Source organism: Rhinopithecus roxellana, chromosome 12 (genome assembly GCF_007565055.1).
Source record: "Rhinopithecus roxellana isolate Shanxi Qingling chromosome 12, ASM756505v1, whole genome shotgun sequence".
Classification (NCBI taxonomy): Eukaryota; Metazoa; Chordata; class Mammalia; order Primates; family Cercopithecidae; genus Rhinopithecus; species Rhinopithecus roxellana.
In genome coordinates, this window is record NC_044560.1 from 105083590 (window position 1) to 105107247 (window position 23658).

The 23658-nt window shown below is 50.0% G+C and overlaps 1 protein-coding gene across 1 annotated transcript in view; it reads right to left on the bottom strand.

Annotated features, from left to right (window-relative positions):
* Positions 1 to 12201: 12201 nt before the first annotated feature.
* EXOC3L2 (exocyst complex component 3 like 2) overlaps positions 12202 to 23658 on the bottom strand; it is a 33759-nt gene continuing 22302 nt past the window's right edge. Inside the window, exons 9-12 of the mRNA XM_010377496.2 lie at positions 19002 to 19124; positions 18350 to 18505; positions 16248 to 16369; positions 12202 to 13182 (exon numbers count right to left, since the gene is read on the bottom strand). Coding sequence (XP_010375798.2) covers positions 12894 to 13182; positions 16248 to 16369; positions 18350 to 18505; positions 19002 to 19124 — 690 coding nt within the window. The 3' untranslated portion in view covers positions 12202 to 12893. The remainder of the gene's footprint in view (positions 13183 to 16247; positions 16370 to 18349; positions 18506 to 19001; positions 19125 to 23658) is intronic.

Consider the following 23658-nt stretch of genomic DNA (forward strand, 5'->3'; position numbering starts at 1 on the left):
CTGGGGTTTGGGGCTTGGGGGCTCAAGCACTCCCTTGGCTCCTCAGCCAGTGTCTCACTGGACCTCATGTCCTCCAGGTCCACTTGTTCTGAGCCCAACAAGGCACCAGGACTTGCCCAGGAATCGCAGTTTTTGTGACCTGATTGCCTTTCTTATTTATTTATTTATTTATTTATTTATTTATGGAGTTTTGCTGTTGTCCAGGCCGGAGTACAGTGGCATGCTCTTGGCTCACTGCAACCTCTGCCTCCTGGGTTCAAGCGATTCTCTTGCCTCAGCCCCCTGAGTAGCTGGGATTACAGGCGTGCACCACCACGCCCGGCTAACTTTTGTATTTTTAGTAGAGATGGGGTTTCACCATGTTGGTCAGGCTGGTCTCGAACTTCTGACCTTGTGATCCACCCACCTCAGTCTCCCAAAGTGCTGGGATTACAGGCATGAGCCACCGCACCTGGCCTCAAGTTTATTTAGGGTCCCAGAGCACTTTGGCCCACAGTGGCTAGGCAGGCCGGAACTCAGGTTCCCACCGCTAGAATGGATTTTCCTCTGTCTAATGCTTATTTAAATGCTCTCTCTGTGGGTGGTGTCTGATTTCTGCCCCATGTTGCTTTCCACTGTAATAGAACAGCACTGAGATCCAATGCAAAGCTCCAGTCAGTCACTGAGCTCTCCCTACCCCAAATGCACAGATTCTCTCTCCTTGCCATCTGACTGCTGCCAGGAGATGTGGGAGGGATGGCACCTCACCCCAAAAGCCCATTGGCTTAAAATAGCAGTCCCATGCCAAAAGCTCAAACCACCCCAAAAGCTCATTGGCTTAAAATAGCAGTCTAATATTACCTCTCATGGTTCAATGGGTTAATTTAGGGTTTAACCAGCTGAACCAGCTGATTCCTTTTTTTTTTTTTTTTTTTTTTTTTTTTTTTTTTTTTTTTTTTTTTTTTGAGATAGTGTCTCACTGTGTCGCCCAGGCTGGAGTGCAGTGGCGGGATCTTGGCTCATTGCAATCTCTGCCTCCCTGGTTCAAGGAATTCTCCTGCCTCAGCCTCCCAACTAGCTGGGATTACAGGCGCCCGCCACCACACCCAGCTGATTTTTGTTTTCCCTTTTTTTTTTTTTTGGAGTTTTGCTCTTGTTGTCCAGGCTGGAGTGCAATGGTGCACTCTTGGTTCACTGCAACCTCTGCCTCCTGGGTTCAAGCGATTCTCGTGCCTCAGCCTCCCGAGTAGTTGGGATTACAGGCATGCATCACCACGCCCGGTGAAATTTTTGCATTTTTAGTAGAGACAGAGTTTCTCCATGTTTGCTAGGCTGGTCTTGAACTCCTGACCTTATGTAATCCACCCGCCTTGGCCTCCCAAAGTGCTAGGATTACAGGACTGAGCTGCCATGCCTGGCCGAAAACAATAAATTTATATCTAACCATACTAATAATTGCATTGACTCTAAATTATATAAACACCCAATTATAAGACAGAGATTTCAGACTGAATGAAAAAGCATGACCCCACTCTATGCTGCCCACAATAATTTTTTATTTTTTTTATTTTTTTGTGAGACGGAGTCTCGCACTGTTGCCCAGGCTGGAGTGCAGTGGCGTGATCTCGGCTCACTGCAACCTCCACTTCCTGGGTTCAAGCGATTCTCCTGCCTTAGCCTTCCAAGTAGCTGGGATTACAGGCGCCCACCACCACACCCAGATAATTTTTTGTATTTTTAGTAGAGATAAGGTTTCACTATGTTGGCCAAGCTGGTCTTGAACGCCTGACCTTGTGATCCACCCACCTCAGCCTCCCAAAGTGCAAGGATTACAGGCGTGAGCCACCGCGCCCAGCCGAAATGCACTTTAAATAGATGTTCTATACAAAAGTTAACTCAAAATGGACCACATCACTAAATGCAAAACTTAAAACTATAACATTTCTAGAAGGAAACATAGGAGAAAATCTTTGTGACCCTAGATGATGCAAAAGTTCATTATATACAAAAGTTCATTATGTACAAGCATGATCATAAGAGAAAACCTTGATAAATTAGACTCCATCAAAATTAAAAACTTGGCCGGGCGCAGTGGCTCAAGCCTGTAATCCCAGCACTTTGGGAGGCCGAGACGGGCGGATCACGAGGTCAGGAGTTTGAGACCATCCTGGCTAACACGGTGAAACCCCGTCTCTACTAAAAAATACAAAAAGCTAGCCGGGCGAGGTGGCTGGCGCCTGTAGTCCCAGCTACTCGGGAGGCTGAGGCAGGAGAATGGCGTAAACCCGGGAGGCGGAGCTTGCAGTGAGCTGAGATCCGGCCACTGCACTCCAGCCTGGGCGACAGAGCAAGATTCCGTCTCAAAAAAAAAAAACAAAATTAAAAACTTTTGCTGCCGGGCGCGGTGGCTCAAGCCTGTAATCCCAGCACTTTGGGAGGCTGAGACGAGCGGATCACGAGGTCAGGAGATCGAGACCATCCTGGCTAACACGGTGAAACCCCGTCTCTACTAAAAATACAAAAAAGTAGCCGGGCGAGGTGGCGGGCGCCCGTAGTCCCAGCTACTAGGGAGGCTGAGGCAGGAGAATGGCGTGAACCCGGGAGGCGGAGCTTGCAGTGAGCTGAGATCTGGCCACTGCACTCCAGCCTGGGTGACAGAGCGCGAGACTCCGTCTCAAAAAAAAAAAAAAAAAAAAAAAAAAAACTTTTGCTCTTCAACAAACATTATTAAGAGAATGAAAAGATAAGCCAAACAGTGGGAGAAAAATATTTGCAAATTGCATACTTGATAAACAATTAGTATCCAAATATTTTAAGAACTCTTAAAAGTAAATAGCTAGAAAACAAACAACCCAATTATTTTAAAAGGGCAAATGATTTGAATAAACACTTCACTAACGAAGATATGCAGATGAAAACAAGTACATAAAAAGCTGCTCAACATCATTAGTCCTTAGAAAAATGCAAATGAAAACCACAGGTCATTCTCCACCTATCAAGAGTGGTTATCATGGAGAAAAGAGGCAGGGTAATCACTTGAGGCCAGGAGTTTGAGACCAGCTTGGGCAACATACCAAGACACCGTCTCTACAAACATAAAAATTAGGGGCCAGGCACAATGACTCATGCCTGTAATTCCAGCACTTTGGAAGGCTGAGGCAGGTGGATCACCTGAAGTCAAGAGTTCGAGACCAACCTGACCTATAGGGTTAAACCCCGTATCTAGTAAAAAAAATAAATAAAATAAAATACAAAAAATTAGCCAGGCATGGTGGCACATGCCTGTAATTCCAGCTATTCGGGAGGCTGAGGCAGGACAATCGCTTGAACCTTGGAGGTAGAGGTTGCAGTGAGTCAACATCTCATCATTGCACTCCAGCTTGGGCTACAAGAGTGAAATTATGTCTCAAAAAATAAAAAATAAATAAATCTGTTGGCTGGGCACAGTGGCTCACGCCTGTAATCCCAGCACACTGGGAGGCTGAGGAGGGCAGATCAACTGAGGTTGGGAGTTCGCGACCAGCCTGACCAACATGGAGATACCCCGTCTCTACTAAAAATACAAAATTAGCTGGGTGTGGTGGTGCATGCCTATAATCCCAGCTACTCAGGAGGCTGAGGCAGGAGAATCGCTTGAACCCAGGAGGGGGAGGTTGTGGTGAGCCGAGATCGCGCCATTGCACTCCAGCCTGGGCAACGAGTGAAACTCTGTCTCTCTCTCTATATATATATTATTTTCATGCTTTTTCCTGATTCATTTGGTCATTGTTCTCTTTTTCCACATTCTTTTTTTTTTTTTTTGGAGACGGAGTCTCGCTCTGTCGCCCAGGCTGGAGTGCAGTGGTGCGATCTCAGCTCACTGCAAGCTCCGCCTCTTGGGTTCACGCCATTCTCCTGCCTCAGTCTCCCGAGTAGCTGGGACTACAGGCGCCCGCCACCTCGCCCGGCTAGTTTTTGTATTTTTAGTAGAGACGGGGTTTCACCGTGTTAGCCAGGATGGTCTCGATCTCCTGACCTTGTGATCCACCCGTCTCGGCCTCCCAAAGTGCTGGGATTACAGGCTTGAGCCACCGCGACCGGCCTTTTTTTTTTTTTTTTTTTTTTTTTTTGAGCTGGGATCTCACTCTTTTGCCCAAGCTGGAGTGCAGTGGTGTGATCATGGCTCACTTCTGCCTCGAACTCCTGGACAAAAGTGATCCTCCTACCTCAGCCTCTCCAGTAGCTGAGACTATAGGCATGTGCCACCACACCTAGTTAATTTTTTTTTTTTTTTTTAATAGAGATGGTGTCTCATGTGCTGCCCAGGCTGGACTCGAACTCGTGGGCTCAAGTGATTCCTCCCGCCTTGGCCTCCCAAAGGGCTGGGATTACATGCATGAGCCACTATGCCTGGCTGAATTAATCAGGTAATTTTTTTATCATTCTATTTTCTCTCTTTTGTAGGTTTATTAGCTATAGCTCTTTGTTTTGTTATTTTATTTATTTATTTGAGAGTTTCGCTCGTTGCCCAGGCTGGAGTGCAGTGGCACGACCTAGGCTCACTACAACCTCTGCCTCCTGGGTTCAAGGGATTCCCCTGCCTCACTCAGCCTCCAGAGTAGCTGGAATTATAGGCGCCCGTCACCATGCCCAGCTAATTTTTTGTATTTTTAGTAGAGATGGGGTTTCACCATGTTGGCCAGGCTGGTCTTGAACTCCTGATCTCAGATGATCCACCCGCCTCAACCTCCCAAAGTGCTGGGATGACAGGTGTAGGCCACCGCACCCAGCTATTTTATTTTTTGAGACAGAGTCTCACTCTGTCACCCAGGCTGGAGAGCAGTGGCACAATATCAGCTCACTGCAACCTCTGCCTCCCAGGTTCAAGCGATTTTCCTGCCTCAGCCTCCTGAGTAGCTGGGACTACAGGCGGCTGCCACCACACCCGACTAATTTTTGTATTTTTAGTAGAGATGGGGTTTCTCCATGTTGGCCAGGCTGGTCTCAAACTCCTGACCTAAGGTGATCTACCTGTCTCGGCCTCCCAAAGTGCTGGGATTACAGGCGTGAGCCACCACGCCTGGTCTGCTTTGTTTTTTTAATGGTCACTGTAGAGTTTATAGTCCACATCTTTAACTTCTTGCAGACTACATTCAAGTGCTACTGCACTCCACACTCCAGTGTGGGTGAGAGAGCGAGACTCTGTCTCAAAAACAAAAAACAAACAAAAAAACAAACTAGCTGGCCGTGGTAGCACACACCTATAGTCTCGGCTACTTGGGAAGCTGAGTCACAAGAATTGCTTGAACCCAGGAGGTGGAGAGGTTGCGGAGAGCTGAGATCGCACCAGCGGAGAGCTGAGATCGCACCACTGCGCCCCAGCCTGGGAGACAGAGCAAGACTCCATCTCAAAAAATTTTTTTAAAAAATTTTTTCCTAGTGCTACACATAGGAATGTGCAGGTGCACACACATACACCTGCATGCACACACATGTGCTCAGGTACATATATGAGTGAGTAAAACCAGTGAAATCGGAAGAATAAGGTCTTAGAATTGAACTAATGTCAATGGCCTGTTTTGATATTGTATTATAGTTATATAAGATGTTAGCGGCCGGGCGTGGTGGCTCAAGCCTGTAATCCCAGCACTTTGGGAGGCCGAGATGGGCGGATCACGAGGTCAGGAGATCGAGACCATTCTGGCTAACACGGTGAAACCCCGTCTCTACTAAAAAAAAAATACAAAAACCTAGCCGGGCGAGGTGGCAGGCGCGTGTAGTCCTAGCTACTCAGGAGGCTGAGGCAGGAGAATGGCGTAAATCTGGGAGGCGGAGGTTGCAGTGAGCTAAGATCCGGCCACTACACTCCAGCCCAGGCGACAGAGTGAGACTCCGTCTCAAAAAAAAAAAAAAAAAAAAAATGTTAGCATTCTCTGGAGGCTGAGGCAGGAGAATGGCGTGAACCTAGGAGGCGGAGCTTGCAGTGAACTGAGATAGCACCACTGCACTCCAGCCTGGGCAACAGACCAAGACTCTGCCTCAAAAAAAAAAAAAAAAAAAAGAGATGTTAGCATCAGAGGTAAGTGGGCGAAGGGCAAACAAGACCACCATGGACTCTTTTTTTTTTTTTTTGAGATGGAATCTCGCTGGGTCCCCCTGGCTGGAGTGCAGTGGCGAGATCTCGGCTTATCGCAACCTCTGCCTCCTGGGTTCAAGCGATTCTCCTGCCTCAGCCTCCCGAGTAGCTGCGATTACAGGTGCCTGCCACCATGCCCAGCTAATTTTTGTATTTTTAGTAGAGACAGGTTTTGCCATGTTGGCCAAGCTGCTCTTGAACTCCTGGCCTCGGGTGATCCACCCACCTTGGCCTCCCAAAGTGCTGGGATTATAGGCGTGAGCCACCACGCCCAGCACCATGTACTCTTTTCGTAACTTCTTATGAATCTATAATCTCTTAGAAATAAAAATAATCAGTTGGGTGCTGTGGACCATGCCTGTAATCCAGGCACTTTGGGAGGCCGAGGTGAGTGGATCATTTGAAGTCAGGACTTTGAGACCAGCCTGGCCAACATGGCAAAACCCTGTCTCTGCTAAAAATACAAAAATCAGCTGGATGTGGTGTCGGGCATCTGTAATCCCAGCTACTCAGGAGGCTGAGGCAGGAGAATCGCTCAAACCTGGGAGGCGGAGGTTGCAGTGAGCCAAGATGCCGCCACTGCACTCCAGCCTGGGTGATGGAGTGAGATTCTGTCTCAATTAAAGAAAAAAAGAAAAATAATAATTTTACATTTTAGAACTTTGTAATCATAAAAATACAAACACAAAATGTTCAACTTTGTAATAAAAATTACAAAAGAAAAGAGGAGATAGATGGAATATTAAAATTTTACTGAATTAAGCTAAAAGAAGGCAGGAAAGGCCGGGCGCGGTGGCTCAAGCCTGTAATCCCAGCACTTTGGGAGGCCGAGACGGGCGGATCACGAGGTCAGGAGATCGAGACCATCCTGGCTAACACAGTGAAACCCCGTCTCTACTAAAAATACAAAAACTAGCTGGGCGAGGTGGTGGGCGCCTGTAGTCCCAGCTACTCGGGAGGCTGAGGCAGGAGAATGGCGTGAACCCGTGAGGCGGAGCTTGCAGTGAGCTGAGATCCGGCCACTGCACTCCAGTCCGGGCGACAGAGCGAGACTCCGTCTCAAAAAAAAAAAAAAAAAAAAAAGAAGGCAGGAAAAAGGCAACTGAAGAAAAACAACAACAACGAAAACGGAAGGGACAAATGAAATGCCAGATGGTAAACTTATGCCCGATTATTTCCGTAATTACAAATAAATGTAAAGAAATTCAGCACTCCATTAGGAGGTAGAGATTGGCAAACTGGATAAAAAGGCAAGATCTAGGCTGAGTGTGGTGGCTTATGCCTGTAATCCCAGCACTTTGGGAAGCTGAGGTGGGCAGATCACTGGAGGTTAGGAGTTCGAGACCAGCCTGGCCAACATGGTAAAACCCCATCTCTGCTGAAAACATAAAAATTAGCCTGTTGTGGTGGCGAGTGCCTGTAATCCCAGCTACTCAGGAGGCTGAGGCACGAGAAATGCTTGAACCCAGGAGACAGAGGTTACAGTGAGCTGAGATCACACCACTGCACTCCAGCCTGGGCCACAGAAGAGACTCTGTCTCAAAACATAAATTAATTAAATAAATAAAAGGCAAGATCTATCTAGAAGGTTAAAATATTATGAAATATGTTTTGTGACCATAACAGAAATCAGTAATACAAAGATAACTCCAAAAAAACAAAAACCCTTGGCTGGGCATGGTGGCTCATGCCTGTAATCCCAACACTTTGAGGCCAAGGTGGGTGGATCACCTGATGAGGTCAGGAGTTCGAGACCAGCCTGACCAACAGGGTGAAACCCCATCTCTACTAAAATTACAAATATTAGCTGGGCGTGGTGGCGGGTGCCTGTAATCCCAGCTACTTGGGAAGCTGAGGCAGGAGAATCACTTGAATCCAGGAGGCAGAGGTTGCAGTGAGCTGAGGCTGTGCCATTGCACTCCAGCCTGGGCAAAAAGAGCAAAACTGTCTCAGAAAAAAAAAACCCACAAGTATTTGGAATGTAAATAACCCAGAAGTCGAAGAAATCAAAAAAGAAAGTATAAACTACATAAAACTCAATGAAAAAAAGATATCAAAATACACGACATGAGGTAAAGTAATGCTTAGAAAGACATTGATAGATTTTTTAATGCATAATTAGAAAAGAGGAAAAGCAGGATTGGGGAGACGGTGGTCAAAGGATACAAATTTTAGGCAGGAGGAATAAGTTTAGGAGATCTATTGCACAATATGGTGACTACAGTTTTTTTTTTGTTGTTGTTTGTTTGAGATGTAGTCTCTCTGTGTCACCCAGGCTGGAGTGCAGTGGTACCATCTTGGCTCACTGCAACCTCCGCCTCCTGGGTTCAAGCCATTCTCCTGCCTCAGCCTCCTAAGTAACTGGGATTACAGGCGACCACCACCATGCCCAGCTAATTTCTGTATTTTTAGTAGAGATGGGGTTTCACCATGTTGGCCAGGCTGGTCTCGAACTCCTGACCTCAAGTGATCAGCCCGCCTTGGCCTCCCAAAGTGCTGGGATTACATGCATAAGCCACTGCGCCTGACCAACTACAGTTAATAACAATGTATTGTATACTTGAAAATCTCAGAGAGAGTAGTTTTAAATGTTCTCACCACAAAAAATAAGTACGTGAGGTGGATAGGTTTATTACCTTGATTAGCCATTTTACAATGTATACATATATCAAAACATCATGGGTTTTTATGTATTTATTTTTATTTTTTGATATTTGTTTTATTTTGTTTTGAGAGAGGGTCTCATTCTGTCACCCAGACAGTGGCGTGATCATGGCTCACTGCAGCCTCAACCTCCCAGGCTCAAGCCATCCTCCCACCTCAGCCTCCCCATTAGCTGGGACCATAGGTGTGCACCACCACACCTGGCTAATTTTTTTAATTTTTCATAGAGACAGGGTCTCCCTATGTTGCTCAGGCTGGTCTTGAACTCCTGGGCTCAAGCGATCCTCCCACCTTGGCCTCCCAAAGTGTTGAGATTACAGGTGTGAGCCACTGAGCTTGGCCCCAAAACATCATGTTGTATGACACAAATAGATATAATTTTATTTGTCAAGGAAGGGAGGGAAAGGAGGGAGGGATGGAAAGAAAGAAAAAAGGAAAGAAGGAAAGGAAGGAAGAGAGAGAGGAGGATTTAAAATCATATAAGCTTCTACCTTAAAAAAATAGAAAAAAGGCTGGGCGTGGTGGCTCATGCCTGTAATCCCAGCACTTTGGGAGGCCGAGGTGGGCGGATCACCTGAGGTCAGGAGTTTTGAGACCAGCCTGACCAACATGGAGAAACCTTGTCTCCACTAAAAATACAAAATTAGCTGGGCATGGTGGCGCATGCCTGTCATCCCAACTACTCAGGAGGCTGAGGCAGGAGAATCGCTTGAACCCAGGAAGCAGAGGTTGTGGTCAGCCGAGATCGCGCCATTGCACTCCAGCCTGGGTAACAAGAGCCAAACTCCGTCTAAAAAAAAAAAAAAATATGCATCAGTCACAAAAGACTACGTTGTGTATTTCCAAACGTGAAAAGTACAAAATAGGTAGATTAATAGAGACAGAGAGATTAGTGTCTGCTTAGGGCTAGAAAGTGACTAAGGAGATTGGATATTAACTACAAATGAGTATGAGGTTTCTTTATTTAAAATTTCTTTATTGTGCTGAAATATACATAAAATTTACTACTATTTTAACTTTTTTTTTTTTTTTTTGAGATGGAGTCTTGCTCCGTCTCTGGCTGGAGTGCAGGGGCACGATCTCGGCACACTTCAACCTCTGCCTCCTGGGCTCAAGTGATTCTCCTGCCTGAGCCTCCCGAGTAGCTGGGATTATAGGTGCGCCACCACACCCTGCTACGTTTTGTACTTTTAGTAGAGATGGGGTTTCTCCATATTGGCCAGGCTGGTCTCGAACTCCTGACCTCACATGATCCGCCCACCTCGGCCTCCCAAAGCACTGGGATTACAGGTGTGAGCCACCTCACCCGGCCACTTTTTTTTTTTTTTAAATGAGACAAGGTCTCACCTGTCATCTAGGCTACAATGCAGACTGTACAATCATAGCACAATCATAGCCAACTGCAACCTTGAACACCTGGCTTCAGGCGATCCTCCCACCTCTGTGTCCCAAACTGCTGTATAAGCCACTGTACCCAGCCAAAAGCTGTTTTTTTTGTTTTTTTTTTTTTTTTTTTTGAGACAGAGTCTCACTGTGCTCACTGTGTTGCCCAGGCTGGAGTGCAGTGGCCGGATCTCGTCTCACTGCAAGCTCCGCCTCCCGAGTTCACACCATTCTCCTGCCTCAGCCTCCCGAGTAGCTGGGACTACAGGCGCCCGCCACCTCGCCCGGCTAGTTTTTTTTGTATTTTTTAGTAGAGACAGGGTTTCACCGTGTTAGCCAGGATGGTCTCGATCTCCTGACCTCGTGATCTGCCTGTCTCGGCCTCCCAAAGTGCTGGGATTACAGGCTTGAGCCACCACGCCCAGCCAAAACCTGTTTTTAAATGGGGGACCAACATCTGAAAAGGACACTGACAAACTGAGGCTCTTATATGTTTAATTAAATGCCTACAGGGCAGTGGCAGTGGCTCACGCCTGTAATCCCAGCACTTTGGGAGGATGAGGCAGGAGGATGGCTTGAGGCCAACCTGGTCAAGATAGTGAGACTCTGTCTTTACTAAACAAATAAAATTAAAATATTAGCTGGGTGTGGTGGCAGGAGCCTGTAGTCCCAGCTACTCAGAAGGCTGAGGCAGGAGGATCACTTGGGCTAGGAGATAGAGGCTGCAGTGAGCTATGATTGTGCCATTGCACTCCAGCCTGGGCGACAGAGCAAGACCCTTTCTCTAAAAAATAAACAATAAATGCCTATGGACTGCACAATATTGTTGATTCCTCAATTCCTCTCTTGCTCTTTTGCATATTGGCAACAGAAAAAGTGTCATTTTCGGGCTGGGCACGGTGGCTCATGCCTGTAATCCCAGCACTTTGGGAGGCTGAGGCGGGTGGATCACTTGAGGTCAGGAGTTGGAGACCAGCCTGGCCAACATGGTGAAACCCCATCTCTACTAAAAATACAAACATTAGCTGGGTATGGTGGTGGTTGGAGGGGTAGGGCACCTGTAATCCCAGCTACTCAGGAGCCTGAGGCAGGAGAATAAATTGCTTGAACCTGGGAGGCGGAGGTTGCAGTGAGCGGAGATCGCGCCATTGCACTCTAGCCTGGGCGACAGAGCAAGACTCTGACTGGAAAAAAAAAAAAAAAAAAAGAAAAGAAAACGTCATTTTCAGAGGGCAAAGTGAGGAGGGTGCACCCTCAGGACATTCTTGCCTCAGCCTGGGGAAAGAGTTTAAGCAATTCCCCAGAGAGGCACAGGAACCTCATCCCAGAGAGGGGCAGCTTCCTGCCTCGCGTAGCACAGCCTTGGGCTCCAAGAGTCCCTCGTCTCTACCTCCCCAAGTTCAAATGTGCATGCGTGAGGTTCCAAACCCAGCCCCAACGCTAACCCCTGGCTGCCTCCTCTTTCTGACTTCTCAGGGAAAAAAAACAACCACCACCACATACACACAAAAATCCCACAAGTCAGGAAACATCCATCACGGGCTGTCCAGCCCAGGCCGGAGGGGCAGGGGTCAACAGGGAGGTGACCTCAAGGTCTCCGTGGGGACTAGGATCCGGCGGGGCTGGGGGTGAGAAGCTGGAAATTTTCCCACCCTGAGACTTTCCTGCGTCAACCCAGGAGGGCGCCCTGGATGCCGCCAGCCCTGCCCCCAACCTCCTTCCTCTCCTGACAGGGCAGCTTCCCGGCTAAGGATGGATGGGGAGGGCGCGCCAAGATGGAGCCACCAGGACCAGGAATGGACAGGCACTTCGAGACTGACCAGACGAGGGACCGTGGCTCAGAGTGGCCGAGGCCTGGCCTCAGAGCCACACAGCCGGGAGGTGTACATGGGTTGGCGTCGCTCCCGGCACACGCAGCCTCCCTCTGCCTCCACTGCCCTGCCCAGGAGCTGGAGCCCAGCCCGGCCTTGGGTGTGTGAGAAGCCACTGGCCCGGGGCCCTGCTCCCCCGGTCCTTCCTCCCCACAACACACTCAGGACTCAGCCCTTCCTTGTGTTAAATAGAAACCTCTTTATTCTAAGTATCAAACGTTCCTTAATACATTGGATTGGGGCCAGACCTTGAGGTGGGGGAAAGGGGCGGGGGAGCTGGGATATTTCTGTAGAGACTTCCAGAACGCCACTCACCACTCTGGGCTATGGCAGGAGGGGAGGCGCTGGGAACAGGCTTCACGGCCTTGGGAAAATCCTTTGTCTCTTTGGCCTCTGGTTCCCCCCACCCTTTTTTTTTTTTTTTTTTTTTTTTGAGAAAGGGTCTTGCTTTGTTGCCCAGGCTGGAGTGCAGTGGCACAGTCATAGCTCACTGCAGCCTCAAACTCCAGCGATCCTCCAACCTTAGCCTTCCCAATAGCTGGGACTATAGGCACACACCACCATGCCCAGCTAATTTTTTATTTTTTGTAGAGATACAGGGCAGGTCTCACTATGTTGCCCAGGCTGGTCTTGAACTCCTGGACTCAAGCAGTCCTCCGGCCTCAGCCTCCTAAAGTGTTGAGATTACAGGCATGAGCCACCGTGCCTGGCCTTCATTTCCCTTCTGTACAGGGAGTTTGGGGTTGGGTGAGAAGACATCTAAGGGTCTTTCTATCCCAGGGGTGTGTGGTCCCAGGCAGGGAGTCAGGAGAGGCGCCGTACGGGAGGCTGGCTTGTCAGCAGCATAGATGGGGTCACTAAAGCAGGCGGCTGGGTGACCCTCAGCGCCGGGCCCGAGGCCGCACTAGAGACGGAGGCCGGGGCCGGGGCAGACAGGCCAAAGTGGGCCTGGCCAGCCGGGAGAGGGGGAGGCGGCCCAGGAAGAGAGGGAAGCTGAGACAGAAAGATGGGCGGGGCACGGGGATGTCTGCAAAGAAGGCACGGTCCCGAGGGGGTGACAGGGCTCCCTCCTCAGAGAGTTCCAGGTCCCGGGCCACGGCCAGGATCTCCTGGCGGGCGGCTGTGTTGCGCAGGCCACGGATGTCGAGGAGGGCTGCCACATGCTTCCTCCTGTGGGGAGAGGAACAGACAGGTGCATGCAGATCCCCAGCTCTAGACACACCCAGCCCACCCACAGACCCCACCTGACCTCCTCACCTGTTCCAGAACCTGCCCAAGTTCTGGGCCTCTGTGCCCCCTCCAGAGCCTTCCATCCAATCAGCTCCCTTGCCCAGGCCCTCACCTCATACCAGGTCCCTCCAGAACTTCACTTCCAACCATCTCCAAATCCCCCTTACAACCAACTCCAGAACCAGACCTGGGATCTTCCTTTTCACTCCAAGCCTCAGCTTGTGATTAAAATTCACCTCTGCTGGGTGCAGTGGCTCATGCCTGTAATCCCAGCACTTTGGGAGGCCAAGGCGGGTGGATCACCTTAGGTCAGGAGTTCGAGACCAGCCTGGCCAACATGGCGAAACCCTATCTGTACTAAAAATAAATAATAATAATAATAATTAATAAATAGCTGGGTGTGGTGGCAGGCACTTATAATCCTAGCTACTCGGGAGTCTGAGGCAAGGGAATCGCTTGAACTCGGGAGGCAAAGGTTCCAGTGAGCTGAGATCGTGCCACTGCAGTCCAGCCCAGGTGATAGAGCGAGACTCCATTTCAAAAGTAAAAAAAAAGAGGCCGGGCACGGTGGCTCACGCCTGTAATCCTAGCACTTTGGGAGGCCGAGGCGGGCCGATCACGAGGTCAGGAGATTGAGACCATCCTGGCCAACATGGTGAAACCCCATCTCTACTAAAAATACAAAAATTAGCCGGGCGTGGTGGCAGGCGCCTGTAGTCCCAGCTACTCAGGTGGCTGAGGCAGGAGAACGGCATGAACCCGGGAGGTGGGGCTTGCAGTGAACCGAGATCACACCACTGCACTCCAGCCAAGAGAGCAAGACTCCATCTCAAGAAAAAAAAAAGAAAGAAACCTTGTACCCCACTCCCCCTAAATCCTCAGCCCTAGGCACCTCCTAATCTCCTCAAGCTCAACCCCCTAAACCCAACCCAGCTAGCAAACTCTCAAACTTAGCTACAGATTTAAGTTCTGACTCATGATCCAATATTCAAGTTCAGAAACTCCACTATCAGCAAGAATACTGGGACTTCTTGGGACCCCCATGGGACTCCAGGAATCTGTGCCTTCCCAAGGACATGACCCTATCCCCCAGAACCAGAACTGACCACCCTGAATCAGTTCCAGGACCCCCACCCTCAGTGCTGAAACTGAAACCCGCTCATGCCTCACTCCTTGTTTTTCTGGGGTTCTGTTTCTGAATGTAGAATGTCTGTCTGCCTGAATATCACTGCAGGGACTGGCAGTGCTCCAGCAGCCACCACCACTGCCACCACCATCCAGCACTGTCACATGGTGGTGTGGTGTGCTGATCTGGTGCACCAGTTTTTTTTTGTTTTGTGGTGTTTTTTTTTTTTTTTTTTTTTTTTTTTTTTTTTTTTTTTTGAGACAGAGTCTAGCTCTGTTGGTCAGGCTGGAGTGCAGTGGCACAATCTCGGCTCACTGCAACCTCTGCCTCCCGGGTTTAAGCAATTCTCCTGCCTCAGCCTTCTGAGTAACTGGGATTACAGGCATGTGCCATCACACCTGGCTAATTTTTGTATTTTTAGTAGAGATGGGGTTTCACCATGTTGGCCAGGCTGGCCTCGAACTCCTGACTTCAGGTAATCCGCCTGCCTCAGCCTCCCAAAGTGCTGGGATTACAGGCGTGAGCCACCGTGCCCGGCCAATCTGGTGCACTAGTTTTAGAGCCAGTCTACTGCCTGGGTTCAAGTTCCACCTTTGCCACTTGCTAGGTGTGATATTTCAATAGCTTTAATTATACCCCTTATAGGCCAAGTGCAGTGGCTCACACCGCAATCTCAGCACTTTGGGAGGCAGAGGCAGGCGGATCACCTGAGGTCAGGAGTTCAAGACCAGCGTGGCCAACTTGGTGAAACCCGGTCTCTACTAAAAATACAAGAATTAGCTGGGTGTGGTGGCACATGCCTCAGCACTTTGGGAGGCTGAGGCAGAAGAATCGTTTGAACCCAGGAGGCAGAGGTTGCAGTGAGCTGAGATCACTTCAGCCTGGGCGACAAAGTGAGATTCTGTCTCAAAAAACAAAACAAAACAAAACAACAACAACAAAATACCCCTTATAAAGTTGGCATGGGCTGGGCAACGGTGGCTCATGCTTCCCTGTTTGTAGGAAGCCGAGGCAGGCGGATCATTTGAGCCCAGATGTTGGAGACCAGCCTGGCCAACATGGTGAAACCCACCTCTACAAAAAAAACACAAAAAATTAGCTGGGCATTGTGGTGCGTGCCTGTGGTCCCAGCTACTCAGGAAGCTGAGGTGGGAGGACTGCTTGAGCCCAGGAGGTCAACGCTGCAGTGAACCATGATTGTGCCACTGCACTCCAGCCAGGGAAACAAAGTAAGACCCTGTCTCAAAAAAAAAAAAAAAAAAAAAAAAAAAAAAAAAAAAAAAAAAAGGTTAGCATGTAAGATGCTTACTCAGGTCTGAAATAAGAACTCATTGAATGAGAACTGAAATTGTTACTATAGTCATGAATGATGATGATGATGATGTTGATGATGATAAATTTCCCTAATAACCCTATGACGAGAATACTATTATCCCCATGGAACGGATGAGGAAACTGAGGCTCTGAGAAGGTCACCTAGAAAGGAAGTGACCTAGCAGGAGTTGAATGCCGCCTGCGCCTGCCGCTGTCCCAGTGCATGTGCGCCCGTGTGCCCTGCGTGTCCCTGAGTCCCCCGTGGCTCCCCTGCGGGCCGGCCCTTCCTGCCTCCGGGCAGCCCTGCGCCCCCCTGCCCTGGGCTTCCTGTGACCGCCTGTTTGTTTGTGAGCCCTGGTGGCGGTGGCGGCGGAGGCAGCAGCAGCGGCAGGAGAAGGAGGGAAATCGTATTAATAATGCCCTGGTTCCAGCAGGAAACGGCCGTCAGACACGCTCGCCGGCTCCCTCCCTCGCCCAGGAGGCAGGAAATGTGGGGATGGATGCCAAGGCCACCAGGAGACCTCGGCCAGGCACTGCAAGCCCTGGCCCAGGCGGGGTGTCTCACCTGATGTCTGGGTAGTCGCGCACCAGCACTCCCACCTCCACCTGGATGCTGGGCGTGTCTTCCAGCTGCAGGACTTCAGCCAAATGGGGCACCACGGCGTCCAGCCACGAGGCCTGGGACTCCTGCAGGGGAGGGAGGACGCAGGGCTCACACCCTCCCAAGATTGACCCTGCCAATTCCTGCCCCTCCTGGCCTGTTATCCCATCTCTAAAATGTAGCAGAAACCAGGAGCGGTGGCTCAAGCCCGTAATCCCAGCACTTTGGGAGGAGGCTGAGGTGGGCAGATCACTAGAGGTCAGGAGTTCAAGACCAACCTGGCCAACATGGTGAAACCCCATCTCTACTAAAAATACAAAAATTAGCCAGGCGTGGTGGTGCACACCTGTAATCCCAGCTACTCAGGAGGCTGAGGCAGAAGAATCACTTGAAATCAAGAGGCAGAGGTTACAGTGAGCGGATACTGCACGACTGCACTCCAGACTGGGCGATGGAGCAAGACTCTGTCTCAAAAATAAAGAATAAAAATAAAAATAGGTTGGGTGCAGTGGCTCACGCCTGTAATCCCAGCACTTTGGGAGGCCGAGGTGGGTGGATCACGAGGTCAAGGGATGGAGACCATCCTGGCTAACAGTGAAACTCCACCTTTATAAAAAATACAAAAAATTAGCTGAGCGTGGTGGCAGGCGCCTATAGTCCCAGCTACTCAGGAGGCTGAGGCAGGAGAATGGCGTGAACCCGGGAGGCAGAGCTTGCAGTGAGCGGAGATCGCACCACTGCACTCCAGCCTGGCAACACAGCGAGATTATAAATTTATAAATAAATTTATTTATTTATAAATAAATAAAATAAATAAATAATAAAAATAAAAACTAAAATGTAGCAGAAGACGTACTGTGGTCACATTTGAGAAAAATCCATAATATAATCTCCTCCCAGTTTTGCAGATAATTTGGAACTCTGGGACACCCCTCCAAATCTCTTCCAAGTTTGCAAAAATTGCCTTTGGGGGAGTGGAGACTGGATAAAGTGTACAAGGAAGCTTCCTGCATTCTTTCTTACATCTGCATGTGAATCTACAATTATCTCAAACATTTTCCAAAGAAAACATTCCAAGGACTCTGGGCTTGAGACTCCGGGAAGAGCGACTGAATGAGGCCCTTCCAGCCCAGCTGAATACAACTGGGTACAAATAAGATCTGGCGGTTTTTAATTCCAGGGTTTAGAAATGTTAGGATTTGGCCAGGCGCGGTGGCTCAAGCCTGTAATCCCAGCACTTTGGGAGGCCGAGGCGGGTGGATCACAAGGTCAGGAGATCGAGACCATCCTGGCTAACACGGTGAAACCCCGTCTCTACTAAAAATACAAGAAACTAGCCGGGCGTAGTGGCGGGCGCCTGTAGTCCCAGCTACTCGGAGGCTGAGGCGGGAGAATGGCGTGAACCCGGGAGGCAGAGCTTGCAGTGAGCCGAGATCGCGCCATTGCACTCCAGCCTGGGCGACACAGCGAGACCGTCTCAAAAAAAAAAAAAAAAAGAAAAGAAATGTTAGGATTTCTGCATTTCTCTTGCATGTAGCTTCTCTGTACGTTCATGAAGTCTTTTTTTTTTTTTTTTTTTTTTTTTTTTTGAGACGGAGTCTCCAGGTTGGAATGCAGTGGCAGGATTTCGGCTCACCGCAACCTCCGCCTCTTAGTTCAAGCGATTCTCCTGCCTCAACCTCCCAAGTAGCTGGGACTACAGGCGTGAGCCACCACACCCGGGTAATTTTGGTAATGCAAGGAGTTTTAACTGTGAGCCAGGCACTGTCCTAAGTACTTAACAGGAATTAACCAATCTGATTCTCAAAACAATGGGTAGAGACCATTATTCGCCTTATTTAATAGCCAAGGAAAGCGCCCAGAGGCGAGTTCTCACAGCAAGAAAGCCAGGTTTTAAGCGCAAAGGGTGTGGATCAAAGTTACTGGTTGCTATTGACCAGAAGTTGGCTGAGAGTTTCTGTCCTGAGCCCTGCCCCTCTCCCCCTGGCTTTTGAGACCTGAGACTCTCGGAAGCCAAGCCTTGTCCTGGTTTCTGAAAGCCCCCCAAACCGCGTCCCGACACTGACCAGCCGCCGGAACAGCCTCTGCAGTTGCGCAGCGTCCTCCCGGAGCCTCCCAGCTACGCGGCTGCGGGTCCGCGCCGAGCTGCAGCGCAGGCGCCCACGGAGCAGGGGCCGCACGTACTCGACCAGCGCCCGCCGGTGCAGCTCGGCCACCAGCGCCTGGAAGCGGAGGAGGGAAACCCGAGGGGTGTGAGCCATGCCCCACTGACTCCCATCCCGCCAGTCTTAAGGCCAGCCCCGCCCCACTCGCCCACATCCACTCGGGCACCCATGGGCACCCTTCCCGTGCCCACGCCCCAGCCCCTGCACTATCCTAGGGTGCCTTCCCTGGCCCCCTAATAAGCCCGCGGACAGCCCCTGCCGGCCCCCAAAGGGTGCTCCATCCCAGCCTATCCCCATTCCCCAAGCTCCACTCTCAGGGGCCCTGACTCAGTCTGCACCCCACCTTACGCCCCAGTTCCACGTACACGGCTCCCCGCAGACCCTGGGCAGGGGCCACCTCTTCCATCCATAGGGAGCCGCTCCCCACCTTAGAGGGATTTCCTCCAGCAGGAGTGTTCTTGCTCTCCCAACCTCCCCTCTTCCCGCCCCTTTCCCCTTTCCTCCTCCCCTCTTCTCCTCCACCCTCACCTCCCCTCCCCTCAGGCAGGCGCACCTGGTAAGGCTCATCCTGCATTCTGCGCAGGGCCAGGGCCTGGGCACCCAGCGTGCCCACGATGCCATCCAGGGCCTCCGGGCTGCTCAGCCACTTCCGGCGCATCAGCTTGTTGAAGTGTGGCTGGCAGGGACAGAGTAGGGGGTAACGGCTCTCCTCCCTCCCACCCTCCTTCTTCACTTAGGTATTTGTTCCTGGAACCCTGCTCTGTGTTGAACCAAGGCTGTGTGGTGCTGGGAACACATGGGGAACAGATAACCCCAGCCCTGGCATCCTGGGACTCACAGTCCAGAAGGGGAGACTGGTCCCCAGGTAGTGATGACCAAAAGCTGGCAAGGCTTGGACCCGGGAGCCCAGGGGTTTAGGAAGCCCAGAGGGGATGCCTGACTCAGCATAGAGCCTAGGAGGGCTTCCTGGAGGAAGGGACACCAGAACTGATGCCCTAGTGATGACCTTCCTTAGGGATGGGATGGGGGAGGGAGTGGCTCAATGGGAGAAAATCGTGAGTATTAAGACAGTTCAGATTTCAGATGGGAATGCCAGGGAGAGGACCAGCAAAAAGGTCAGAGTGGCTGATGAAAACAGGGGACTTCATTTAAAAATTATTAAGGGGCTGGGCGCGGTGGCTCATGCCTGTAGTCCCAGCACTTTGGGAGGCCGAGGCGAGCGGATCAAGAGGTCAGGAGATCCAGACCATCCTAGCTAACATGGTGAAACCCCGTCTCTACTAAAAAATACAAAAAACTAGCCAGGTGAGGTGGCGGGCACCTGTAGTCCCAGCTACTCGGGAGGCTGAGGCGGGAGAATGGCGTGAATCCGGGAGACAGAGCTTGCAGTGAGCCGAGATTGCGCCACTGCACTCCAGCCTGGGTGACAGAGCGAGACTCCATCTCAAAAAAATATATATATATGTGTGTGTGTGTGTGTGTGTGTGTGTGTGTGTGTGTGTGTGTGTGTGTATCTATAAAGGGCTGGGCACAGTGGTTCACACCTGTAATCCCAGCACTTTGGGAGGCCGAGGCAGGAGGGTAGCTTGAGCCCAGGAGTTTGAGACCAGCCTGACAACATTGCGAGACCCCTTCTATACAAAACATTTAAAAGTTAGCTGGGACTGGGAGTGGTGGCTCGTGCTTGTAATCCTAGCACTTTGGGAGGCTGCAGCGGGTGGATCACCTGAGGTCAGGAGTTCAACCCTGTCTCTACTAAAATACAAAAATTAGCCAGGTGTGGTGGCGTGCAACTGTAGTTCCAGCTACTCTGGATGCTGAGACAGCAGAATTGCTTGAACCTGGGAGGTGGAGGCTGCAGTGAGCCGAGATCGCACCACTGCACTCCAGCCTGGGTGACAGAGTAAGACTCCATCTCAAAAATAAGTAAATAAATAAAAATAATAAATAAAAATTAGCTGGGTATGGTGTCATGTGCCTGTAGTCCCAGCTACTCAGGAGGCTGAGGTGGGAGGATCGCTTGAGCCCAGGAGTTCAAGGCTGCGGTAAAATATGATCATGATACTGCACTCCAGCCTGGGTAACAGAGGGAGGCCCTGTCTCAAAAAAAAAAAAAAAGAAAAAAGAAAAAGAAAAGAAAAAGAAAAAGTAAGAACTTTAAGACATATTTTTAAAATTCATTAACTATGCACAGCCCTTAAGGGGAGGAGGACGAATTGCTTCCACATTCCACTTCCTAGATCTGGTTGAGAAAACAGGTTCCCCATCTGGGGCTCTTAGGAAGGAATATAGTAAATGCTTCAGTTAATAACATCCTCCTTTTTGAAAGTTGCCTTTTCTCTCCACCCTTGAGTAGATCCGGTATTTGATGAAACTTGTGAAAGTGGGTGGAACCTGTCTTGCCCCCTCTTTTCTAGAATGCACTGTATATATATGCAACTGTGACTTTCAAGGAAATGTGTTTGCCATTTGCTGATTCTGGGGGAAGTTAATTTCTAACTTCTTTCACTGGTTAATGAAGGAAAGCATTGCACCTTGCAAATGCACCAAATGAATTGAGTTCATCATTTTAAAAACTGTCTTTTGACCAGGCAGACTTATTGAAAAATTATTAAGGGGCCAGGCACAATGGCTCATGCCTGTTATTCCAGCACTTTGGAAGGCTGAGGTGGGTGGATCATGAGGTCAGGAGTTCGAGACCAGCCTGGCCAACAAGGTGAAACCCTTATCTCTACTAAAAATACAAAAAATTAGCCGGGTATGATGGTGGGTGCCTGTAATCCCAGCTACTCAGGAGGCTGAGGCAGTAGAATCTCTTGAACCTGGGAGGCGGAGGTTGCAGTGAGCTGAGATCGATCCACTGCACTCCAGCCTCAGCAACAAGAGAAAAACTCTATCTCAAAAAAAAAAAAAAAAAAAAATGTTAAGGGCTGGGCATGGTGGCTCATGCCTGTGATCCCAGCCCTTTGGGAGGCTGAGGCTCGAGAATTGCTTGGGCCCAGGGCAGCATAGTGAGACTCCCTCTCTGTAATTTTTTTTTTTTTTAATTAGCTGGGCATGGTGGCCCACACTGTGGTCCTAGCTACTTAGGAGACTGACGTGAGAGGAACGCGTAAGCCTAGGAGGTTGAGGCTGCAGTGAGCTATGATCATGCAATTGCACTCCAGCCTGGGTGACAGAACAAGATTCTATCTCTGAAAACAAAAACAAAAACAAAACTCTTTTTCCCCAAAACAAAAAATAATAATAACTTTAAGACAGTGACGGAGAACATTAAACCAAGCTTGGGCCTTTCGAAGTGTGTGTTTTGGGGGTGAGTGGGGCTGTGCTACCCTGAAGCCAGTTTTGAGGCTTATTCCAGGTATAAGACAGGGAGGGGAGAGGGGAGGCTGGGGCAGGCCTGGGGTGCACAGGGCCTCCTGGGCTGGGGGAGAAGCCCCAGCTTTCTCCTGAGGGCAGTAGGGAGTCATGGCCAGTTTTGTACTGGGGAGGGAGAGGGTCAGATTTGTGCTTTACCAAAATGGGAGGAGGCGACTGTGGTAGAAATGACGGAGGAGGCTGGAAAAAAGGGGAAAGCGGAGATAGGGAGGGAATGAAAGAGGGTGAGGAGGGGGAAGAGGAGAATCCCAGTGGTAGAATTCACAGGATGAAGTGAGTGACCACCGCCCATGGGAAGGGAAAGGAGGTATCTGGAGGAGACCAGAGACCCTGGAGATGGGCAGGCTGTGGGTCTCTCCCTGATACAGGGGCAAGAGGAGGGTTGGGGGAGAGGCTGCAGTCTGGGTGGACACAGGGCATGTGAAATTCGGAGACATGCCCAGGATGGTATCCACGGGGGAGGTCTAATTCCCTCTTCAGCTCAGCCTCAGCACCCCCTCCTGTTCTCTCACCCTGACAGCAGCCCAGTTTTCTTTTATTGGTTTTTTTTTTTTTTTAAGATAGGGTCTCACTGTATTGCCCAGGCTAGTCTCGAACTGCTGAGCTCAAGCGATCCTCCCACCTCAGCCTCCCAAATTGCTGGGATTACAACAGGTGTGAGCCACCATGTCTAGCGTGTTGCTGGGGGTTTTTTGTTTGTTTGTTTTACTGTTTCTTTTGAGATAGAGTCTCACTCTGTCACCAGGCTGGGATGCAGTGGCGTGATCTTGGCCCACGGCAAGCTCCGCCTCTCAGTTCAAGCAATTCTCCTGCCTCAGCCTCCTGAGTAGCTGGGATTACAGGCACCTGCCACCATGCCCGGCTAATTTTTGTATTTTTAGTAGAGAAGGGGTTTCACCGTGTTGGCCAGGATGGTCTCGATCTCTTGACTTTGTGATCTGCCCGCCTTCGCCTCCCAAAGTGCTGGGATTACAGGTGTGAGCCACTGCGCCCGGCAGGGTGGTTTTTTTTTTTTTCTTTTTCGAGACAGGGTCTTGCACTGTCTCCCAGGCTGGAGTGCAATGGTGCGAACACGGCTCACTGCATCCTTGACTTCCTGGGCTCAAGCAATCTTCCCACTTCAGCCTCCCAAGTACCTGGAACCACAGGCATGCACCACCACACCCGGCTTATTGTTTTTTATTTTTTGTAGAGACAAGGTCTTACTACGTTGCCCAGGTTGGTCTCCAACTCCTGGGCTTAAACGATCCTCCCGCCTCAGCTCCCAAAGTGCTGGGATTACAGGTGTGAGCCACTGTGCCCGGCCAGCTCTGTTTTTTGAACCTCCAAAAATGGAGCAAGGCATGAGGGAACCCACATAATGCCTGGGCCCTGGTGATTCTCCCAGGGTCCACACCCTGGCTGATGCTCACACACACACGCACACTCATGCACACAGCACACACACACACACACTCCCTCAAAAGCGTACAGCCATTCACACACTCACGCAGGCATGCAAGCACAGCACTGTGTCCTATCTCTTCATGTCTCTAGCTGGTTCTTTTTTTTTCCTTTTTTTTTTTTTCTTTTGAGACAGAGTCTCCCTCTGTTGCCCAGGCTGAAGTACAGTGGCATGATCTCATCTCACTGCAACCTCTGCCTCCCAGGTTCAAGGGATTATCTTGCCTCAGCTTCCCGAGTAGCTGGGATTACAGGTGCCTGCCACCATGCCTGGTTAATTTTTTGTATTTTTAGTAGAGATGGGGTTTCACCATGTTGGCCAGGCTGGTCTCAAACTCCTGACCTCAAGTGATCTGCCCGCCTTGGCTTCCCAAAGTGCTAAGATTACA